Raw genomic sequence first — 25,262 nt, 5'->3', positions numbered from 1 at the left:
TTATTTCGTGACCCTACAAGTACATGTGTGGTGTTTTGCCTTTATGAACTGAAGTTGGAGGACTTGAATCATAAGCATGGCTGTCTTGAGAGATGTTTCAAACACACTGGCAGTTGAACCCATGTCTAAAATGAAAATGAAAATAACGGTAATAATAATAATAATAATAATAATAATAATAATAATAATAATAATAACTGGAGTTTCTGAGAACAACCCATTGCAGACACTATGCACGAAGTAAAATGACATGCCGTAAAAACATGGAGCAAGGGAACTAATCTCGAGAAAATAATTTATGATACAAATTTTAAAACTCAGGCTTTCTTAGTATCTCCGAGATAAGCAACCACATTTCCATTCCTGTAACGTCAGTAGTTTCTTTCATTTCTCAAACTTAAACAGTTTTTGAGAAACTTTGTCTACCTTGAGAAACAGACGGACGGGGGATCAACTCCGTTCCCTTATCCTCACGTCGTGGAGGGCGTAAGCATGGAAATATAACTTGTCAGAGAATAATCAGTCTACATTTATCTGCGAATTGAATAACAAAATAGTGATGAACATTATATTATTGTATGACTGACAAAATCGGTGGTGACAACATGTTTTCGCGGAAAGGGTAAACCTGCCCTGTCGGTAGATAAAACAAACGATTGTCAAACAATAACGGTTTTCGCCGAAGGCCTCCTTTGCCCCCAACGGTTAAATTTACGTTATATCATCAGTTCTGTATTCACATGCCACCTTAAGTAAGCTCCCCACAACCTACGGTGTGTTAATACATGCACATACTTACGAAATTGTGTTGGCATTGTTGTAATGGATAACACATTCTCCGTGTCCACTGATGTTGTATTAGAAATGAGCTCCACTGTTGTCACATCCTGTGTCGTTGATGTTGTATTCGGAAACGCCATAGTGTTTACAACAGTAGTCGTCGAGGTTTCTGTACAGACAAATAGAATGGGGTGATGTGAGATGGCGATTTACTTTGCGTTCAAGACTATGTCACTCACATAGCGACGTGCACACGTGTGTGGGTGTATAGACATATGTACTATAGTCCTCGCAACCTTGAATAGAATCACGAAATATCGCGATGATTAATTAACGAAGATAGCTACATGTGTGCTAATTCTTATTAAGTCTTAGTCAAAACAAGCCATTCCGCCGATAAGGAATATCACGCACAGTTATGATAAAAAATGCAAAGTGCGGTTTTTAAGAAATATCCATAGTGTTAGCGATAAACATGAACATTGAATTATACACTGGTATATGGGAATATGTTTGGCCCTCACTCTATGAATGCTCTAAGAAACTCACACAATAGTGAAAGTCAGTTCTTACCAGCTGCAGGGTTACAACTGTGTGGGCACTCTGAAAAGAAAGAACACCTTCGTGATAGAGACATGTTATTTGATACCCTCAAGACACAGACACATTCTTGCTAACAGATCTTGACTTGCCATATCAATCAATGTCCTTATTTTATAGAATGTCCAAGTCATTGCTTAGAGTGAGTGAGTGGGGAATAACGGGGCTTTGAACAGTATTCTCGTCATGTCACGGCGTGTTCACTTGGTGTGGGAAAAAGCCAGGTTTTATGCCTTCACCACTTTGATGGAAGCACGGGTGGCCCAGTCGTCTAAGGCGCCGCGATTCGCTGTCTAGAGACCTATGATTGTGAATTCGAATCCCGGTTCGCCCCGATTATGTTTCTAGGTTTGTCAGCACCATACCCATGCTCGTGAGTTTCACCAAAGTGGTAAACGTCTGAGACCTGCATCACCTCGGGCCTTCCTCCCACATTAAGCTAACACGCCGCGATTTAACTTGAATACTGTTGAAAGCCGCGTTAAACCCAACTCACTCACCACTTTGGTGAATCCCACGGGACAAGAGACTAGAAACATTATCTGGGATTCGGACCTATGACCATGTGTTTCTGGTGTGCCAAAGGGACTGCAACACTGCACAGTGAATTGCAGCGTCCAGGGGTCCCCTGTTCCCCCGCATGCCTTTATTATAGATAGTGGTAGCGATTTTCAGTCGTGTACATTCCATTGTGATATCATTTAACTTGCTTCTTAACCCTACCCGCAGCGCTATTCCAGTAATATGATTGCGGTTTATAAATAATCGAGTCTGAACAAGAAAATCCAGTGACTTACATCCTAAGCATCGATCCACGCAATTGGAGTATGGGCATCAGCCATCTCAGCGAGCCTGAGTACCTGATCCCATTAGTCACTTCTGATGACAAGCCATGGTCCTTGAAGACAAATACCAACCTTTCATTTCACAGATGAAGTTTCTTGATTTGCTGCAACTATTATTTTCCCACCAGTACATGTTCTTAGAGCAGGCGAAGATACCACAGTTGTGAGAGCCAAATGTATCCTCAGGGACAGGTTTATGCGGGTTCCAGTCAGTATAGGGCAATCTTGTAGCATTGCTGCCGACATGGAAGTGTGGTATGGCCTCTGTACGAAGGAGGTCTATCCAGCAACGATATTCAGCCGCGATGTTGCCTGGTGGTTAGAATGGACTGTATCAGACGTTACAGAAATGCATAAAGTTATATGTTAGGAATGTTAGTGTCGGTAGAAACTATTGTAAATTTATTTATAGTAACTATCAATGGCAGCAAATGATCAAACTTCTGGTAGAAAATGTTGTCGTGGACAGAGTTCAGAGCTTACCAGAATGGATTTGTATTATGTGGTAAGGTATGGTATACTTTAAAGGCCCAACACATCCAATGTTTTTAAACAAGAGCAAACCGAGTAATGGAATTGAGATGATGAACGCATCTACTTCATGATCCAACTTATATATTAAAACAGCAGGTAATCACTATTTCATTTCTGAAAAGTAAGAAATAATTCCATAAAAAAACAGATCAGACAAAAAAAAGGACAAAATGTTGAAATACTCTTAATTTAATGAAGTCACGAAGCCTAATATTGCCCGCTGAGTTGAACCATGAAAATAGTGTAACCTTTTTATCAATGACAATGCAGGAAGCATTTGGCCCACTGTGTCCAAGACGAAGACTTGTAATAATTACCTCCCCACGTTTCTTCGGAATTCCGTCGACGAATTATCCTATTTGTTTTAAAAGAAGGACAAATTGAATTCATATGTCAGCCCCTTGTCCCATTACCCGACAACTATTCCCTGCTTGTGTTGAATGTTTTTGCTGACATTAAGTCGAAATCTTTTGTTTGAGATCTGAATACCGATGTTTTAACCTCAGGATATTGCAAGCGAGAGTTTGTCAGCTGTCTCATTTCCATGCAGCCCAACATGAGCTGGAATCCACACAATAACACACGTAATAAACTTTGAGTTAAAAAATGTATCGAACTTTAATATTTCATAAACTATGTCACTTTGTGAACCATTGATACCAGATAAAATTGCTTTAAAAGCTGCCATATAAGTCAGTAATACTTTCATAAACTCACACGAGGAATACCTTTAAGTACAGCAGCACATACTGAGTGATGGTCATTTAGCCTGAACACTCTTGAAATGCAAAATCCGATATAAAGATATATCTGGATAAGTTTTCATAAGTTGAAATAACGGAAAACATGACTTTTTAGCTTGTAATGAAATAGTCTCACAAGCTTTAGACCAGATAAACATGGAAGAAAATATAATGCCCAGGTATTTATAATGTGAAATTGCTGACATTTCCATAGATTTATAAAACCATTTTTTCCACTTTGTTAAGATACACACCATTTCTGAAAACAATAATATTTGATTTTACCATTTTTACCTCCATTGCCCATTTTCTGCAAACTTATTCTAATATATCTAATTTTCTTTGCAATTCTATCACGGAGTCTGCAAGTAGGACAACATCATCTGCAAAGAGCAGCAGCTTAATTGTTTCAATAACTTCACTTACAAAAATGCCCCGGCATTCACTTGCCTAAATTTCAGACACTAATTGATTGACAAAAAGGATAAACAATAATGGGCTCAACATACAGCCCTGTCTTACACCACTAGAGGTGTTAAAAACATCCTATCTGCTGTTACTTATCTTCACACATGCCCAAACATTTTTATACATATTTTTAATAACTTTATACATTTTACCATGAACACCTTTTTGGAGCAGTACTTACAGCAGTTTCTTTCTATCAACAAAATCGAACGCCTTTCTAAAATCTATAAAGCCGGTGTCACGAAATATATTCTCCCCCAGAATAAAATCTCCCCCCGGCGAATTTATACCGGTACAGTTCCGCCCCTCTCGAAATAAACTCTCCCCCACCCTACGAAATAAAATCTCCCCCCAGAATATTTCCTGCCCCGGTCGTTTCATAAATACTTGCCATGCAGTTGCCAATAGTTTTAATGTTAATTTGTTTATGTGTTTTTTTATTCATTTTTTTACTAGTACTTTAGTGTGTGTGTGTGTGTGTGTGTGTGTGTGTGTGTGTGTGTGTGTGTGTGTGTGTGTGTGTGTGTGTGTGTGTGTGGGGGGGGGTATTTGTTGATTTTTAATTTTTATTGATTTTGATGGTGTGGAAGGAGGGGGGGTCCACCTTTCCTTTCGTTTTTCATAATAATATATTTTTAAGTTGTATATAACGTATGAATTCCTTCTCAGATTATTTTATCTCAGTTCTATATGACGTACTATTTTACTTCTCTTTGTCGTTCTTGTTTTCCCTTCAGTGTAAGGTTAAACTGTATAATTTTTACTATTTTGATATTTTGCAATATGTTGTTGTCATCAGTTATGCAAATCAGTTTCGGTGTGTCTTTTTAACAAGATGTTCTTTATTAATATTCACCGCCAGCCCCATTGTAACAATTACATGTACACTTTGCTTTGACGATGCCGGTTGATGTTGTTCAATACAGGTGTTTTTGAATCTATTCATGCTAATCATTTTGGGAAGATGATACACATTTCTCTTTATTTTGGGTTACTTTGCTTATAAAGATTATACATTTAAACGTACGCAGTCTAAGTAGATTTTAAAGTAGATTTAAGCCACTGGTATTACACTGATACCATTTTAAAATCGTAGCCTGTGTTAAGGAATATATTTTAGATTTTAAATCAGAGTATAACGGCGTGGATATTTTGACAGTTTGTTTGTGGTTTGTATTGCTTGTTAGTTTCCAATATAATGGGGGTTGATATATGCCAGTATCAAATGGCAGTCGGGCGCTTTGCAACTATTCTTTATGCCAGAAATAGGCGCCGTTTTGACAAGTTTTTGTGTTTTTGTATAGTTTTATACCTATGTTTAGGGGTTCGTCACTTCTTAATAATATCAATATTGCTGCTATGCTCGGGGAATATTCACCCACTTCCGGGACCTCTTTCTATTGTACATCTGAACATAAGGAGCTTGAAGGATAAGGTTGATCTATTAACAGCAGAATACGGTAATTTTGACATTATCTGCCTTTCCGAAACCTGGTTTCATCCTGGCATTTCAAATGATGCAATTATGATATCTGGTTACCATCCACCGATTCGCAAAGACAGACATACAAGGGGTGGAGGGGTCGCAGTGTATGTAAAAGATCACCTGTATTTTACGCATGTCCCCGATCTTGATCTCCCAAACTTAGAAGCTGTATGGATTGAGGTCATTGTAAATAATAATAAATTGTTGATTGGTACATTCTATAGAGGGGACCTCAGGAACTACTACTGGGACTTAATTGATGAATCATTTGCGAAAGCTGCTGATAAAAACTCTAAAATGATTGTAGTAGGTGACTTTAATGCTAATATATTTAACAGACGTAACGACGTAAATATTTACAATTATTTTACAACCTAATACAACTTGTTGCATTTTCTGAACCTACACGAGTAACTGATACTACTAGTACTTTGCTTGATCTCATCTTTACCTCTATTTATAGCATTGTACATGAATCAGGTATTCTTCCTCCAGTATGCAGTGATCATAGTCCTGTATTCGTTTCCCTCAGGTTTGGAAAGGCACGTAAGGAATCTTTTAAGCGAATTATATGTGATTATAACCATGCTTACTACGATGGCCTAAGTGATTGTATTGCTGCCACTGATTGGAGAAGTATTATTGACCACACTGATATTGACATGTCTATTTCACTATTTACTTCAAAATTATTACAATTGATAGATCTGTACATACCCCCAAAAGAAGTGGTTGTACGATCAGGGGATTGTTCTTGGATGAATGGCTACTTGCGTAAGCTGATGAGGAATAGAAATCGATTGCATAGAACTGCTAAAAGAAGAAAATTACAGATTGATTGGGAGCGCTTCAGATTAGCACGGAACAAAGTTATTACTGAAGTTAGGAAAGCTAAGCGCGCTTATGATTTGAAATTAGATGATACTATTAATTCAGAATGTGGTACTAAATCATGGTGGCGCTTAATTAAAAAAAATATACAGCATAATAGAAATTCAAATACACAATCCCCTCCTATTATGATTAATGGGAACGTTGTTGATCATCCCAGTGACATTGCTGAGGCTTTTAATGACTTCTTTATTCAACAAGCCCAAGTTGAAGAACCCGAGAAGAAAACTAATAACTTACATGAGCCGGTAAATAAACTTAACGACTTGCTTTTGTCTGAAAAAGAAGTCCATGATATTATATTAAGTTTAAATACTACCAAAGCTAAAGGTCCAGATAATATTGGTAATAAGCTTTTAAAAAAATTAGCTAAACCTCTATGTGCTCCCATTACTTTACTGTTCAATTTATCGCTACGACTTTCCTCCTTTCCTTGTCAATGGAAAAAAATCTCTTATTGTTCCAATCCATAAAAAAGGTAGTGTTCATGATTGTAATAATTATAGACCAGTAACCCTGACAACTTCTCTTTCTAAGGTATTTGAAAAATGTGTATTTAAGCATGTCTACAATGTTTATTTGGATAATGATATCATAACCACTTCACAATCGGGATTCAAATCTGGAGATTCAACTGTTTATCAGTTAACTGAATTATACAATGTGATCTCCAAAGCCTTGGATGATGGAAAGGAAGTTCGCGCCATATTTTGTGATATAAGTAAGGCGTTTGATCGTGTCTGGCATGAAGGCCTATTAGTTAAATTAAAGTCAACAGGGATAGGGGATAATCTTCTGGACTGGTTTGGAAGTCTGTAGTAATTAATGGCTATATGTCAAATTATAAACCTGTTCTAGCGGAGTGCCACAGGGCTCAGTTTTAGGACTTCTGTTATTCCTTATTTATATTAATGATCTGACTCATGGGATAACAAGTAATATTAAACTTTTTGCTGATGATACATCTTTATTTCTAATTATTGAAGATCCTGAATCCACAGCCGCTATATTGATTAGTGATTTAGAATGTATATCAAACTGGGCAAGTAAATGGCAGGTGAAATTTAGTCCTTCCAAAACGGAAGCCATGTTGCTTTCCATTTTACTTCATGTTGTGTTACTCATTAATGTCTGCTCTATAGACTTCATAACAATCTGCATGTATAGTGTACAATATTAGGAGAAGCATTAATATAGGCCTTTTTGGCCTGTTTGTTAATCCTTTTTCCATTTTGTAATACTATGTAATGTAAAATCTGAACATTAATGGAAATAAAATACTGTTTAAACCATATTTTGACAGTTTTTACGTAGTTAGTGTTAACACCGAATGTTTGCGAGGATTAATAAGATTTCTGAAATCAGTAACATCAGTAGTTCCGGTGTCACGAAATATATTCGCCCCCAGAATACCCCCACCCCGGCGAATTTATACCGGTACAGTTCAGACCCTCTCGAAATAAACTCTCCCCCACCCTAAGAAATAAAATCTCCCCCCGTTAGATGTAAAGAATGTTTAGTAACTTTAAAAGTTCTAGCACAGTTATTAACACGTGTCATGTCAGCCCCATGACATTCGCGATTGTCCACTTCCAGAAAACATCCTGTGTTGGTTTAATATATAAAGGTTAATTAGGGATGCCCAACACGTTAATTAATGAAAGACGAGTAGTCATAACACTGTCATTTCCTGCCCAGGACATCACACCCCTACACGCTAAGGTCGGTGAGAAACATTCTCATCAAAGAAAACACACAGTCAAGACTTTTCTACGAGGACTCACGGAATATTTGCTCAATCCCCATTCATATATTTAAAAATCTGTTGAAACTAAATACATTGAAAATCCTGGTTTGTTTGCATTAAAATCAAAACAAAGGAATCTGTAATTTAAATGTGTAAGGTGTATAAAGCGTTTACATAAAAGAGCAAAATACATGGTGGAGAGTAAATACATAATTCTATATAATTTTCTTGAATGGAGCACATTCAAGAAAAAAAAGATAATCCAATTTATATCAGTCATATATTTCTAACTTAGATCACCGGTATGTAACCCAGGTAAAGCATGCATATCGGGGAACTTTGTAATGTTGGTACAGTTTATCATGTCTTCGGCTTTAGCATTACACATTGGCTTTTCATATTCCTCAAGGTTTTAATGTTTATTTGTTTATGTACTTTTTTATTTATTTTGTTCTCTCCTTTATTTTTAGTGTTAAAACCAAATGTTTGCGAGGATTAATAAGATTTCTGAATTCAGATACAACAGTAACCATACATGTATTTGTTACATTAAGTCATTTCATTCAAATTTGTTTGGTATGATATATAACTTATACTTATTTTAGGATGGAAGGTACACTTACCAAATATAATATGCTGAAATATCAATTCATTATGACCATATTTCCTAATCTATTTTTTAAAGCAACCCTCCTTACATTAAAGATATCTATTTAAAGAATATAGTAATTAAAGAAATTGCAACAAACCGAATATTCAGGGGGGAGACTTTATACTGAGGGGGGCGCGAAATATATCCGCCCGGGGGAGATTTTATTTCAGAACAGATTCTCCGGGGGGAGAATTTGTACGGGAGAGAGTTTATACCGGGACACCTGCATAAAAGCGATGTTTTGGTTTTCTTAAATACTTTGACACAATGCCTGCAAAACAAAAACATTATCAGTTGTTGAATGATCCTCTCTGAATCCAGTTTGGGATTCCGATAACATCTCGTTGATTTCACCCCTAGTATCTAAGTCTATGTTCAACAACAGAAGTAAATATTTTTCCCATTATATTTAGGAGGGATATTTCTCTATAATTGTTAGGATTTGTTGACTCACCAGATTTATACAAAGGAATTATAAGGCCAATATTCCAGGCACAAGGGAAAGTCCCTGTCTTTAAAATGGCATTGAAAAGTATATTTAAGTATAGGACGATATTCATGCAATATTTGTAGAACTCCATTTGTAGTATTCCATCCGATCCAGGTGCCTTTCCTAATTTTAAAGTGTTCACTACTTGTTATATTTCTTCATCTGTAATCATATCTGATAGCACCTCAGTTTCGTTACATTTCTCACAATTCAGAGGATCATGATGTCTGATAAAATCTGCAACAGATTTATCAAACTCATTATCAGAAACTTGTTCATGAAAGTAAGTCACCCATACAAACGGTGGCACCCCAGATTTTCGACTGCGATACTGTAATAAACGTTTAATACTACTCCAGAAAGTTGCCCCCCCCCCCCCCCCCCCCCGGTCATTTGCATAAGTGGTATTAAACTACTGATTGCATTTGTTGGTGCCACAAGATCATGTACGGTTGGATGTTGGCTGTGGAGTATGGAAAATTGTAACATACTCACAAGCCGGGTTTAGCCGTAGAAGATGTGACTTGATCTCGTTGTTAGCTACCAGAGTATCCGGGAAAGCTTTGTTCTTATAGTTGTCGTTGCAATAGTGTGTAGCCGAAGTCGATTTCTTCGAAGTATTTGCAATGAAGTAGCATTTACCTCCACTGACAGAGACAACATCATCTGGACAGCTGCCTCCTGTAGGGAGAATCCCTATTTTATAATTCCTACTTCGTATGCCTGCCTCACGCTAGCAACACACCCGAGGAATCCCATATTTGTCGTGAGAACCGATTGCAATATTTACACACCCACTTTATTTAATACATACAAAGCACGGTCGACCATAAACATTGCGAATCCATGATTCGAACTCATGACCATGTATCTTGGCACGCCTAATGCTTTTAATTCTGCACAGCTAATTCCGGCACCTTATAAGCTGACACAATAAACTACTTGTCAAGACAGATCATAGTCGTTTTCTGTCATTTTAAGACAAAAGTATCACAGTTAAATTTGTATTGCCTTTCAAACTGATTCACACTTATCGGAGGTGAAAGGGACAAGCCATTTTAATAAAGAACACAACAATTGTTCGGCCGAAACTGAATTTAAACCTATTATTTTGAGTTGTGCTTCTTGGTAATAGCTTGATCACAATTTGGTTTGATGACATTTGTACTTACCGTTAACTGAATGCTGCAAGATACGGGTGAGAAATAACCACAGTCCACGGGACAGCACCATCTCGTCGGACACCGTATTGCCCCACTGGGTCAACACATGCAGCTTTGTACTCTCGTTGCATTGCATGTTGACGACTCATCACCTTCCTCTTGACAACCTAGCGTGAACACAAGAATGTGTTTATGGGATAATACAAATTCAACTTTTGTGTCTCAAGGTGAAAGTTTAATGACAACGGTTCAAGTGAACAGTCACATGTGATTTTGATAAAAATAAGATATCAATCAGCACTTCGTATATCAATAAGACATGTCCGTGGCACTGCTATATGAAATCGTCGGGTTTGAGAGACAATGACGCAGTTGAGTTGAAAGGGACAGCTACTACTTTGTTCTGCAAAGTTACCTATAGTTCCAACGATGACATTATATGGTTGATGGTGATTGGTGCGGGTGTTGGAGTCTGCTGGGGCACGTGTATCACATAAGTCAAAGACATTACATCACAGAGTTGTGTCCCTTGAACTGTATGACACGTGAGTATCGGTTACAGTGCTTGTGTATCGGTTTGGTTTGGTTTGTTTGTTGTAGGTTATATTCCAGTTATATGATGGCGGTCTGTAAATAATCGAGATCCAGTTATTGCTAATATGAGCATCGATCCACGCAATAGGGATCGATGACATGCACCAACCCAGTCAGTGAGCCTTGACCACCCGATCCCGTTAGTCGCCTCTTACGACAAGCATATTCACCTTTTACAGCTAGCATGGTTTACTGAAGACCTATTCTATCCCGGATCTTCACGGGTCCAGTGCATCGGGGACGATGTTTAATCATGGAGTACCTTGTATTCTGTCTAAACATTGATCTTTCCCACCGAATAGCGTCGGAGAGATCGTGATACTGTTCATTTATTGAATTCCTAAAGGGTTTCTCCAGGAAAGTGGACGAAGCTGGTCCGACTGTGCTTTTGTCCCATGACATCTGACACATACCTCCAGTGAACGAATCATGAACAGCAAATTGTCAAATAGTTAAAAAAATAAACCACGAGTGGGAGTTGTTTATTTGATACATGGGATTTCAAAAAATGAACACGTTTTAAAGCTGTTTACCGTATTAAAATAATGATGACTCCCTGAATAGCATCCAACCTCAGCAATGTCGGACAAGTCCATTTCAGGAACAGGGGGGTTACGTTTGGTATTTCCCAGTTGTTCTCATAATTTTTACGTCGGTTATCTGTACCTTTTCATTCAATACCGACAATCTTTCCCAATTTTTAATACCTTCGTTCGGCAACTGCGTTAATCTGCGTTGATCAATAACGTCGTTCAATTTATGACGTCATCAAGCTGCGAGCGCATGTTGGAATCTCCAGAAATGACGTCATGTTAGAACAATGTTTCATCGTAATTTGATCACGCATCGTTCTTTGTTGTTCTTTGAGGTTTATCGCGTACCTTTCGTATATTTAAAAATTAAACGACGAGTGGGCCGGAAGTTGTTAATCGTACATTAAAGCACAACAGGGAGATAAAACCACGCTTCGTTCTTTATTGCTCTTTGCGATTTATCGCTTACCTATCTTATATTCACCAATCAGAGCTAATAAAATGATGGCAGAATAAACGGGAGTTATCCATGACAAACTGAAAGGGGTAGAAAGGACGGTTTAGTGTTGATCACGTGGCAACAAGTACGTCAGCAAGTCGAGCCCTTGGTCTTTTATTTACCTAGTGTAAGACCTTTGTCGGTATGCAACAACAAACTGTCACAAAGCTTTACGATCTATCAATACTGGTACACATGGCTCACTTGTGCAGTTACATCATGTGCCTGTTTGTGCTTGATTTTGTTTGTTTGTTTGCTACAGTGATTGTTTCAGGTTAATTTCTACCGCCGGCATATCAAACTAAGCTCAATACAGCAATACGAGCCGTACATTTACAAGCCAGCTCTTGTAGTGGCAAAAAATCCAGTCAGACATGGTCATGTTGATGTAAGCAGTGTTAGCTGAGACTGATCAATGTGCAGCATCAGGCATTGTACATCCGAAGGCATAATGACATAACATGCTGTGACACTTACCAAGGCTGGAGTATGGAGAGAAACACGACACAAGCTGCCCTGTGTATGTGCTCTGATCAATACAACGTAATGGAAATGTGGACATCAGCACAAGGTCTTATTGATAAACACACACACAATGTTTTTGGTTTGGTTTGTTGCTTAAGGCCGCACTCAGCAATATTCCAGCTATATTACGGCGGTCTGTACATAATCGAGTCTGAACCAGACAATTCAGTGATTGACATCATGAGCATCGATCCACACAACGATGTGTATACGATGACATGCATCAACCAAGTCAGCGAGCCTGACCACCCGATCCCGTTAGTCGCATCTTACGACAAGCATAGTCTCCTATTACGACAAGCATGGGTTGCTGAAGACCTAGTCTAACCCGAATCTTCACGGGTTGTTTTGATTGTAAACTGTATTTTGATACAATTCATATTGATTATTAATTGTGTGATCGTTCACGAGTTTAACAAATTCCGTGCGAACCGCTTCCTTGGTTACCTGCTTTTCAATATGGAATTTCGTGAGAATACGTACTGCAAAATACCTTCAATAAATATGGTTTACTTCATATGCATGCGTGAATACAGTGCATGGTTTTATAAATATTCCTGCCACGTTTGTTAATACATGTAGTTCGCAACAGCAATAGTACTTAGCAATATTCCATGCCATATACCAACCTGTATCATTCTCGAGGTTCGAGTGCAATCGTTTTCCAAACAAAATTCAAAGTTATTGAATCTTTGTTAAAAATCCATAAGTTGAAAGCTCACAAGGTTTATATCCTCATCGTGATCTAATCTTAGTAAACGAATCTAAACATTGAACGCACACAAGGTTTATTTCCTTATTTTTATCCTTATTCTGAAAATAACGTAACAGGGTATTGTCATGTGACTGTTAACTTTTCCTTTGCTGTTTTTTTTACAGAAGGACCCCTAGCCGTAACTCTCTCCCACTTGATCTTGTTTGTTTTACTTTTTGTTCAATCAAGAGACACTGGTTCGTACAGTTAACAAACTAAGATATGGTTTGGGATGATAGATGGAATCTTACCCCTTGTGTTTTGTATTACAAATACATCAACACTCTTCGGTAAAAGGTTATATTTGACATTACAGCTAAAATGGATAAAATTATCATTATAGCTAAAATGGATAGACTTATCATTAAACCGCCCGCATGTTATCAGAAATGAGCGGGCCACTGTAACTTGATAATGCTCTCATATTGCTTGACGACGGGCCATTATCACGCCGGTTGTTGGGTGACGTCATAGGATAGGGATAGGTGACGTCACGTTCAATAGTGACGTCATCTGGTTTATTCTATGGCGTTTCAATATTTGTAAAAGTGTGTCAGTGACATTCGTGTTGATTGCAGTAAATGTTTCAAAACCGACATTCGTCGGGAAGTTGGTGGAAGACTTCGGCTTCTGATAATGCCCTGAAAAATAGCTTTACCCTTATATTAAAACTACCGAGATACTCGGTTAAGATTTATTATAGGTGACTCACCGGTGGAAAAGGAAACAATTTTTCTGTATTATAGTAGGACCCGTAGCTATAACTCTTCTCTCCCACTGAATGTGATTTCTTCGGGTTTGAGGGACAAGGAAACATTTGAGTTGTAAGGGACATATACTACTTTGTTCTACAATGTTAACTATGATTCAAACGATGGCATATTGTGTGACTACAACAAGAACAGGTCGTGGCTTGGAATATGATGGTACACAAAAACGATCCAGTCATTGGTTAACTTCTTGATGATCTAAACAATGCCTGATGTATTGACGCTTGGTGTTGGGGCACAGGTGTCACATAAATATTAAACGTCAAGGCCAGAGAATAACCAGTCTTGATTTCCCGACAAAACAGATTCCATTGGTCGTTAAAGGCAAATTAGCTGATTATCACCAGTAGTTCGCAAAAAGGATAATCATGTTCGCTCAACGGGTATCAACACCCCAACTGATAGACCTGACATCCAGTCACACGATAACGCATTTACTAAAACCGCAATGTTAATTTTGAATAGTTACCGTGTACAAGTGCAGAGATCCTGCAGAAAGAAAAAGTGTGTGTGTGTGTGTGCGTGTGTGTTTCTTTTATAGTTGACTCCGTGTAAATAAAAGAAGAAATCCTTCTCACGACCTGAACTTTAACTTTAAGTAGTTTGCATTCAATGGTGGACCGAGAAGAAAAGGTTAGCTTTTGAACAGGAAAAGGCTACACATTTATCAAAAGGATATTAACCATACGTGTTTCTTTGAAAATATCGTGCAAAACGGTGACGTCTTCAGCCATGGAAGTGTCAGCGTTTTTATATAGTTCCAATAGAAAATATAATCATAAGCGTTGACAGCTTATCAAGGGAGTGTGGCTCAGATAGCTGAGTGAACGTGCTTTCAAAATTGTATGATCTGAATTCTAGCCGGTACATGACAAAGAGTTCATGAATATTGTTCAAAACCTCTGTCGTCAAATACATGAATGCACTCTACACGAGATAGAATATAGTCAATGAGTAAAAGTTATTGATGTGAATTGGACATTCAAAGTCAGAAACGGGCGTTTTCATTATGAAATACACAGAGGGTGTAATATGCCAAGAAGATCGAACGTTATTGCTTGTCAAATACATTGTGTTTTGTTGTATCCCAAGTTTGTTAAAATACATGTGCCTTCGAAGTTGCAAGTGGGGGTTATTCGGTGTCATAATACACTGCATACATAGGATGTAACAATCCATATTTGTACAGATGACTTCATGTAAGGATGTCAAAGTTTACATGTTCATTCCATATACGTTTTATGTATCATAAGAAAATGGCATTCTGAGCGTCTCTCACTTAACAAATATTTCCAGTGTAACAGTGAAAAATCTGTCCTGAGAGTCAATACTAGATACGCCCGGTAAAACGCATGCCGAGCAGTTGTTTCACACACCTGATACGCCTGAACAATGGGCGTCATAAAGGGAAGGGTGTGTGAAGTACACTACATATTAACCAGATGCGAACATGCACACATGCTTTTCATATAGTCGGAATCGGCAAATGGCCAATGTTGATTTCTTGTGATTATGAAACGGGTTTTTTCGCCTTTGTTTTCGAATAATTTGAACAGAATGTTCAGAATGTGTAATGTACAGCTAATAGAGGATGAGTACCATTTCGTTCTCATTTGTCCATTTTATCATAATTTACGAATTGCGTACCTACATGTACATCCATCATGATCAATTTCCAATATTTTTCAGTTTAATGAATTAATGTCTTCTACAAATATTTATGTACTGAAGCCTTTGACTGCGTAATGATAAGATGAGTGACTTAAGCAAGTAGAAATCAATATGTCCACCCACTACCCACAAAGATATTCACTATAGGCCTTTCAGTATACGTATTTCTGTAATAAAGATTGATGGACAAAGTGTGTGGGAGTGAATGCTAACACTATTTATTATATAAAATCACTTGAAATGAATTGGTTATATTAATTGGAGGAGTGTCAGCCTTTGCCCAAACTGACTGTTGCTCGCTAGCCAAGGTACTGGTCGATTAATAGTTCACATATGTCTGCCCTGCACATCATGCAGGAGAAGCAGATCTAACAACTCTGTTGTTATCTTTTATATGTGAGTTTGTCAGTGAGTGAACGACGATGTGATGGGAATACCTAGTCATATATTTCTGTGAGATCCGGGTTAGAATAGGTCTTCAGCAACCCATGCTTGCTGTAAAAGGCAATCCTTGTCGAAAGAGGCGACTAACGAGATCGGGTGATCAGGCTCTCCGACTTGGTTGATGCATGTCATCGTATCCAAACTGCGTAGATCGGTTGTCATGATGTCAGGCTCGATTATTTAGAGACCGCGTCATATGGCTGGAATATTGCTGAGAGCGGGATAAAATAACAAACAAACAAACATAACCATGTCACAGCGGGAGACAACAAACATGCGGTTCACACATTGTACCAACTTAGGAAATCAAACCAGGGACATTGGGGTGCCGTGCCACCGCTTTAACCATCCGTAGACTCAAGAATGATTTTATATCAGCCTCAAGTAAATAAAGAACCAGTTAAACCTGATGAAAGTTTTAATATATTATATAGATGATGTTAGCTTACGCCTCTGGGCAAAATGTAATGGTATATCCCTGAGAAACAATAATTTTATTTTTTTCCCCATTGCATTTGCCATAGAAACTGCATATGTTATGAACAAACCCTCCGTATCCCATTGTCAACATATCTGAGTCGGGTTTGTCTACAAAGTAGACGCTGGTCTGACAAATCAGCCAGTTCTACTGGTCCGGTACTGGAGTAGGTGGACAATACATTTATCCACCTTACTTTGAAGTACACTGAATGTCACAGTCAGGAGTAGTCCACATCTAACAAAGGCCTGTACATTATTGAGCCCAAGTAAATTGATTTGCACTCAGCCTTCAGGCATATGGTTCTAATTCCATATGACCAACACCATTAAGTTTTATTTGATTCATATAATACAACGGTCCTGGTCATTGTGTGTCAACGTGTGTGCATCTATCGCGTCAGAGACACGTTATTAACACATAAAACAACCCCTTGAAGTTATGTATTGACCTTTATTTCTTGTTATTTCGTTATTACGACAATACGTTATTTTCTGTTTAATAATGAAAAGGAAAATTAATACAGTTTGCAAAATATTAAGCATAACGGTTATCTGATAGAACTATGAACATCTAATTCTAAAATACTGAAACCGCTCTATAAAACAGACATATCCTCTACAGAAATCAGTTACATTTATCAAAATAGTTTGGACACAAGTTTATTTTATGTGTCGAAAAGAATCTCGCGGGACTGTACCACACTGAATGAAGTACTTTGTTTCTGGAGAAGGATGTCTCTCTATTCTGGCATTGCGAGTCTTGAGTACAGAGCCACGAGACATGCCAACAGGACAGCATTGTTCCCAGGGATCCCTGAAACATCAAACAAGGATTGTAAACAGCAGCATGCATTAAAACTTCATATATGTCTTGTGACTCAAAATGTGTTATTGACCCACAAGATCTGTTGAATTAGAGACCCGTGAAGATCCGGGGTAGCATAGGTCTTCAGTAACCCATGCTTGCCGTAAAAGGCAACTATGCTTGTCGTAAGAGGGCTCAGACGTCTAACGGGATCGGGTGGACAGGCTCGCTGACTTGGTTGATGCATGTCATCGTATCCCAATTGCGTGGATCGATGTTCATGATGTCAATCACTGGATTGTCTGGTCCAGACTCGATTTTTTTACAGACCGCCGTCATAGAGCTGGAATATTGCTGAGTGCGGCGTAAAACAACAAACCAACCAACCAACTGTTGAATTAGAAATGCAGAGATAAAGATAAGGACAGCATTATAAAAGTTATCAGATGTGTTCAAAGGAATAAGAATGTATGTGTGCCGTGTCAAACCTCCGACTGTTCGACCCTGCACCAGACAACATATGTTTTATCGCAGCAAACCAGTCTCCGAGGTATAATTTTGATCAAGACGGCAAATTTTCATAACTTTTATCCGACAACCTTCCATTGACAAAGAGAGACTTCAGGCAGTAATGGAAAACACCATCTGTTGTAGATACAAGGGGCGTTCAATAAGTTTTGCAACTTGGGCATTTGTGTTTACACAAACAATGTCAACTTGTGGAAGGTGTGACACGTGTCATAACATCAGATTGACACGTGTCATAACAACAATAAGTTAGATGTGATGGCTTCATTCACCTGAGGGTGGTCACAATCATGGATTCTCTCAAACATGAACAACGCGCTGTGATAAAGTTCCTCCCCAAGGAGGGATGCAAAGCAAAATTAATCTACGATCGCATGTTTAAAGTGATGGGTAAGGATGCTCCTGACTATTCCACAGTTTGCCGTTGGTCTCTACAGTAAGGTATAGGGAGGGAGTCAATAGACGATGACCCAACGTCAGGCAGGCCTTCAGATGGCACCCAACCGGAAACCATAGCTGCTATAGAAAGAAGAATTTTGTCTGACCGACGAGTGGAAGTATGTGAACTTTTTAGGGAATTCCAAATATCAGTTGGAACTGTTGGAACCATTATTCATGAGCATCTTGGTATGTCCAAGGTATCTGCAAGATGGGTACCTAGAAACCTCAGAGCTCAAGATCGCCATCAGAAAACTGAAAGTTGTCGAGACCTCCTGGATCTCTGTACTGCTGATGAAGCCAGATTTCTTTCTCGTCTAGTGACAGGTGATGAATCATGGATCCACCACTGGGACCCAGAAACTAACTTGGAATCCATGCAATAGAAGCACCCAAATTCTCCGCCTCCGTAGAAGTTTCGCACTCAACCATCGGCGGAAAGGTTATCGCCACCATATTTTGGGATGCAAGAGGCATATTACTGACTGATTACATGCCACCAAAGACTACAATCAATAGACAGTATTATGCTAATGTAATGAAAGAACTGCGAAAATCTATTCGCCAGAAATGCCGTTCGATGTTAACACGTGGAATGCTACTTTTGCATGACAAGTCGAGAAGTGCCGCCATATGTGAATGTGGATTCGAACAGTTAAATCACCCACCCTACAGCCCAGACTTAGCCCCCAGTGACTATTTCCTGTTCCCGCAAATGAAATCTGCCCCACGCGGAAGACGCTTCCAGGATGACGAGGACATAAAGGCTGCCACAGAGGCGTGGTTAGAGGGCCAATCTGCCGATTTATATAAAAGCGACATTAAAAGCTTGAAGGACAAATGGAATAAGTGTATTGAGGTGAATGGAGATTATATTGAAAAATAAAAGTGCAAAAGTTATTCTGCGACTTGGTCTTATATTGAAGTGGCAAAACGTTTTGAACGCCCTTCGTATATGTTTGGCAGCGTATTTTGTGTCGCCACCAACCAGTGTTGAATATAGTTGTTCACTGGTGTTCTTGGTGGCCCATTTTCAAAAGGCACCACAATTCTCTGTGGAGGGTTGTTATCCCTTGCTTCTTGTGTCCTTCTGATACGAAAGTATTATGTGTCACTTTTGTCGCAAATTCCACATTAATCTGACAAGCCCTGACATGATGTTAAAACCACTGCTTATCCATCGCAAGTCAGAGATAATATTTCAGGAATAAGCCAATGATTTTCATCAAAAGCTAACAAATAGTGTGTGATGGCTAGAGTTACCTGCCCCCGATACATGTCCGGTAGATGGTGCCAGTTTGTTGACTGTACCAATGACAGCTTGGGTCGTCTTGCCGAGAAACTGAATCATCCTGTCAGTCATTCGGCTAAGATTATCACAGGAGTGATGGTAGCAGACTGTCATGTACCCTCGGAAGTTAGCTTAAAAGATAACGTTTACATTATTGTAAGAAATAAAACAAAGTTCATGTTCTCACGAGATAAAGTTTATATATACTGGTGGATATTACTAATCACTGCAACAGATCATCGGGGATACTGCAGCGCAATCGTCACAGGGGCATAAATCAGCTATGCAGAGCAGTGTCCCTTGGGCGTGGCAGGATCCTATAGTGGTACCGGGATTGGAACCCCCGATAATTGGCTTCTGGCATGCCCAGGGGACTCTGCACAGCGAATTACCACCATCCCCTCCCCCCAAAGCATTAAGTGTCACTTGTCTCTCACATTAAGCTGCCACGACACGACATAACTGGTATACTGTATCTACATGTACATATTTCAATATTCCGTTTTACCAGGACAAACACATTAACATTTGAGTGGCGATGCTTTGTTAAACGCGATATTACTAAAATATGTTCCCTACTTAAGTTCAATTTCTAAAGAATATAAAAAAGATATCTCGGTTATCTCTCAGATTCAAACAAGTCACATGACAGTGGATCACCTGTGTCCGTCAGGAAGATTGCCTTGATTCCGTTTGACCAGAAGGTGTAGTGGTCACTCCTCATGAAGTCCTGGAACATCATGAATTGCTGTGGTGTTACTGTGGGGCCAGTCAGAGCGGTGATGTTAATCTTCTCAAGCTCGAACCCAGGTTGACCCAAGGCGGTGTAAGAAGTGACGAAGGCTTCAAGGACGTCGGAATCGTAGGCACGGCCAATTGCAGCGATGAAATCTCCCTTCTTGCCGTCTGAGTTAATGCTCTTCACAACGCCCGGATTAAGCTGGAGATACATGCGGATTTAACAATTAATCATTCCTGTCTCGTCATCCTTTGTTTCCTATCCTTCTCGTTTTTCAAAGTAGTAATACTTCCTGCAAACACCCCTATATGTAATAAGAAGTCGACCGTTCCAAACGTCTGCACGAGGCACCTCTGGTTGGAACAAAGGCCATTAGTTACGTTCTAGCATATGATCCATTCACATAGTTTTCACCGAATGATTTGCCGTTTTACCGAAACCGCTAAAGCGGGTATTCGTATGACGAAAAGATCAGCAAAGCTATCCGAAAGTCCATGATTTTTAATGGGGTTTTTTTCACCGCTATTTTGCCTTTTGCACTCATTGGAATTTGTTTTGACGGATATTCGAGACTGGTTATGCTCTGGCTTTGACGTTATATACACCGTAACTGTTAGATACCGAAACCACGAAAGCAGGAATTCGTCAGGCAGAAGGCTCAGCAAAGCTATCAGAACGTACAAGATTTGCAAAAAGTACACCCTAGGCTGATACAGAAATAGTTTTTAATGTTCCCTATGAAGAGAAGAATCATTGCGGGTATTCGGTAATAAACATTTGAATAACTATCCAAGTCAACTTGGTGTCCAGTCAGATACAATATTAATGCAATTACCACCTATAATATAATATGTTACGGTATGATGATTAATAATATGTTGCCACTACCATATCTAAGCCAAGTGGGAGTTGTTGGGTGTTTGGCATTTCCTGTATGTTAAAAATGGTGTCCATGACGACGACTCCTTTTACAACAGGTGTCGTGCTCCAAAACGTGGGCACCCAGTCACTGAGGAACTTTCTGCTTCCACAGCTCAGGTTTCCACACGCCACTTGGGGAAGATCTTTTGAAATAGAAAATGTCATGGGCGACTGTTTTGATACAAATATTAAAATAACTAGAGTAAGGGAAAAACACGGATTTACATTTCTTATAAAAAAATGTACATTGTTATCGCGAGTAATGTGTTTGGTTCGAAAATATTTTGAGCATGCAAAACATTCTAGTCTAGTAGTATCCACTAACAATGTTAGAGTACCGACCTCCATTTTCCCATTCTTCGAAATCAAAGGCGGCAAAAACCACGGTGAAGTCTCGTGTGAACTTGGCGAGATGTTTGGCTGCTTGTAACATACCGACAACTGCAGCGCCATTGTCGTCAACACCTGCAAGGAACGTATGGGACGAGTTTCTTGTCAAATGATGGTGTATGAATATCGATATCTGCTGTCAAGATTTTAATGTTAAAATGAGGATATGTTAGATGACTCATCCAGAACGTTTTCACTTGTCGAAGCAGCGACTTGTAGAATCTAGTGTTCACAATATCAACAACTTGCAGGATTTGTCTGGTACTGGCATTTGTACACGTAAGCAGCTGTGATGTAGCTCGAAAAATGTTGAGTGCTGTGAACAACACACCAAATACAAATAATTTGTTACCTGACTTTTTACGTGCCAATGTACCAGAAGGCGTGAATCGTTGATCGTGCTATGAGGCACTGGTCATGTTTGTTTACAGGTTCCAGTAAAAGAGTGATAATGCTGAATACCTTGAAAAAACATGAATGAAAACTCGACTATTGCATTTCTGATGCAGTTGTTTGACATGCTCAGGGAATGTGAATGTGATCATGATTTAAAATCAATTGATTATCTGTTGTGTCCCTCATGGTGTTACGACGGCAATTCGTGTGCAGTAGTTTCGGGTAATGTTTGACGAAAGTGATTGTTATGAATCATGATTACAACCAAAATCCTTACCTGGTGTGTCTCTCATGGTATCATAATGCGCAGCGACTCCAACTATTTGATCTTCAATTGTTCCGAAATTCTTTCCCTTCGACATTGCGATGATATTTACACCTTTCACCTGTAAGGTAAAGAGGGTATGACACGGTGATGATCGAGACACTAAACAATGATACGAGTGCCTCACGTTATAGTGGTCCGGTTATATAACCTCGTGCCAGCTTAGTGTAAGAGGCAAGCCCGAATTGATATAAGGGTTATGGTGCTGTCAAAGTGCGATTACACTATTTCGTCAATGTGAGGAACTAGTAGCTAAGCAAAACTGAGAGTATGTGTTATGCAGTGTTTAATTTTCAATCTTCTAAATTGATCAGGCGAATATGTTGAAAGATTCAACGTTATCCCACATATATGTAACGGCATCCCTGATCTCGTGAAGAGAGAGAGAGAGAGAGAGAGAGAGAGAAAGAGAGAGAGAGAGAGAGAGAGAGAGAGGGAGAGGACGGTCAGTGGTTTGATCCAGTGGTCACACTAAAAGAAGATACTAGTTGTGACCGTGCAGAGCTCTCGGCATTAAGGGGATAAAGCAAGGAATCGTCAGCTCGGAGTCAGTATAATATGTGTGCGGGACCGGATATCCATATTTCAACAGGGGCGTGGTATCTCAGTTGGCTAGCACTTAGTCTATAAAACCCGTGCCATTACTCTAGACTAGCAAAACACACACACACACACACACACACACACACACACACACACACACACACACACACTAATGGCCTGTCTGTATGATGTGATAAATCCTTAAAAATCGTAATAACACAGCGTGTTAAATCAGCATTACCGTCACAAGATCCGTGTCAAAACGTTGAGAGTGTGTCTCCAATCCGTAGCTTTTGAACTCCTTCATGATGAAGTCCCTGGCTTCAGCTTTGTATTCCGGGTGTGTGGCATGGTGTCGAGGTTTGGAGAAATAGTTTTGAAGAGTGGTTTTCATCCAGGTAGTATCTACATCAGGATTCGGCGACACCAGGCCTGTCACATTAAAAGGACATTGGGCATTACACAGGAATGAGAAATACATACTATTACTGCAATGCATGTAGATAGATTTGACCATGGAGAGCCACGAGTCTAGTTGTGGTACATGTAGTTTTACAATTATTGGTACAGTCAAACACCGTTGTGTCGAACTTGCGGTTGTCTCGAAGTTAAAGTTTGGTCCCTGCGTATTTCTTCTTTATCAATGTTTATCATGTTTGTTGTAAAGAACCTCGGAGGTCCCTTCAATTTTGACACAAAGGTGTTTGACTGCATGAGAGTCAACTAATGTTCTTGGTTTCGGAGTTGCCTCAGACGACTGAAGGAACGTCAGCATCCTGATCTGGAGTTGTCTCCCATGCTGGACGTTCTGAACACCCGATGTTTAAATAATAAACTACATATCAATAAAGGTTATCAATTATCAATCAACTGTTGCGCATTTCCGGATTCTTCGATCCCCATGACTGGATTTACCTTCGTTTGTGGTGAAAATAAAATAAACATTTCCGCTTTCGACAACTATCTGGGGCTCATTTTAACATAGATTTTAGAATACGAGATAAAGCTAGGGGGAAAAACGGTAGCCAATGGCGGTATGCAACATCAATATGTCGCGAAACATAACGTTCTGTTAATCTATAGTTGTACTGTAGTGTAATGTATCCACCTAAAGCGAGTCTTAAAATAATCTGCCTTTCTCTCTGTTGGTACAATGGTCAGATATTATCGAAAGACATAGTTTGAAAAGCTAAGGTCATACGATGGAAACAAGAAACTTGGTATATCATGTATAGTTACTGATACATACACCGAATTCTCATATGTTTGAACCACACACGATTGTGGATATATATATATATATATATATCATTTTATACACTGTTTTAAGCAAAGATGCAAAGCAAAAAATGGACGACTGGCAAGATAAACCTGTATCCTCACCTCGTTTTCTTAGTCCACATTCAAATTTATACTTGAACCAGAAAAGTGCCTATTGGAGTTACAAACAAAATTAGTAGCCGATAATCTGTGCCGTAAGGACAACATGTAACAGGGTCATTAGTATGGACATGTCTATGCAGTCTTACTGAAGTTGAACATTAACGTTTAAAGTACGTAGTGTCAATTAAATGTTGCTCTGTTGCACAAATTGCTTTGTTCACAGCTCAGGAGACGCACGACAGGTCTTGTACCTGGGTAAGAACATCCTGTTTACATAGATAATGCGATATTGTCGTGTCGTATGAAGCAAGGGATATGAAAAGGTAAAGACCAATACGAAATTAACAACGTGTTTCACAGGTAAGCAAAAGGTACCCACCAATCACCAACAGGAGGACGAGTGATGAACATGCAATCATTTCAACGTAAATCCAAATTATACCCAGTGTTAGGTGAGTGAAGTAAAGACAACAGGGTGTATGCATACGCACAAATCCTTTCCAGCTAATACAAGGTCACTCGAGAGATAAGCTAAACTTCCTTGAACGTTATCTGTCAAAGTTTTTTTTAACTCGGTGCAACATGTATTGACAAGATTGGCACAAAACCCTCCACACAAGGGCCTTATAGACTGTAAAGCGGCATGCTCCTAAAGGAACAACGCATACATGGCTACAATTGGGTGAGAAGAAAAACTGCAATTCCGAGAAGGATTATTACGCAGCTTCCACGAAATCAGCCCATAATAGCATTCTTTATACGTTGGTCGGTCGCCAAGATGCATATCAATTATAAATGTGTTTGAGTTGTTGTTGTAAAGCTGTCAACCATGTG

General features: G+C 39.1%; 2 protein-coding genes across 2 annotated transcripts; both read right to left on the bottom strand.

Moving 5' to 3' along the window:
- LOC139470400 (uncharacterized) lies at nt 1-10,469 on the bottom strand. The gene is made up of 6 exons (XM_071252815.1): nt 10,409-10,469; nt 9,732-9,917; nt 2,298-2,537; nt 1,354-1,383; nt 800-949; nt 1-125 (listed from the first exon to the last, which is right to left on the bottom strand). Exons 1-6 carry the CDS (start codon nt 10,467-10,469, stop codon nt 1-3), a joined length of 792 nt encoding a protein of 263 aa, XP_071108916.1.
- A 6,656-nt stretch (nt 10,470-17,125) lies between these two features.
- On the bottom strand, nt 17,126-25,059 carry LOC139470111 (uncharacterized protein YfbL-like). The gene is made up of 8 exons (XM_071252404.1): nt 24,808-25,059; nt 23,287-23,477; nt 22,455-22,563; nt 21,734-21,856; nt 21,359-21,534; nt 20,392-20,671; nt 19,704-19,862; nt 17,126-17,483 (listed from the first exon to the last, which is right to left on the bottom strand). The coding sequence occupies exons 1-8, from the start codon at nt 24,911-24,913 to the stop codon at nt 17,410-17,412; spliced, it is 1,218 nt and encodes a 405-aa protein (XP_071108505.1). The 5' UTR covers nt 24,914-25,059; the 3' UTR covers nt 17,126-17,409.
- Nucleotides 25,060-25,262: the final 203 nt, after the last annotated feature.

The sequence above is a fragment of the Haliotis cracherodii genome, unplaced genomic scaffold (genome assembly GCF_022045235.1).
Source record: "Haliotis cracherodii isolate W230 unplaced genomic scaffold, xgHalCrac1.p SCAF_20, whole genome shotgun sequence".
In the NCBI taxonomy this organism is placed as follows: domain Eukaryota; kingdom Metazoa; phylum Mollusca; class Gastropoda; order Lepetellida; family Haliotidae; genus Haliotis; species Haliotis cracherodii.
Note: the sequence above shows the minus strand (reverse complement) of the source record. Positions and strands in the feature narration are given on the sequence as shown.

Bases quoted from the DNA above. Each gene is read 5' to 3' on its own strand.
- LOC139470400 (XM_071252815.1), bottom strand. From the start codon at position 10,469: ATGGTGCTGTCCCGTGGACTGTGGTTATTTCTCACCCGTATCTTGCAG. The intron at 9,918-10,408 runs GTAAGTACAAAT...TTCTCCCTACAG, and splicing joins CTTGCAGCATTCAGTTAACG to GAGGCAGCTGTCCAGATGAT. The intron at 1,384-2,297 runs GTTGGTATTTGT...CTTTCTTTTCAG, and splicing joins CTTCATCTGTGAAATGAAAG to AGTGCCCACACAGTTGTAAC.
- LOC139470111 (XM_071252404.1), bottom strand. From the start codon at position 24,913: ATGCATACACCCTGTTGTCTTTACTTCACTCACCTAACACTGGGTATA. The intron at 20,672-21,358 runs GTAGTGGCAACA...ATGTATCTCCAG, and splicing joins TCCCACTTGGCTTAGATATG to CTTAATCCGGGCGTTGTGAA. The intron at 17,484-19,703 runs GTAACTCTAGCC...TTGATGTTTCAG, and splicing joins CGGACATGTATCGGGGGCAG to GGATCCCTGGGAACAATGCT.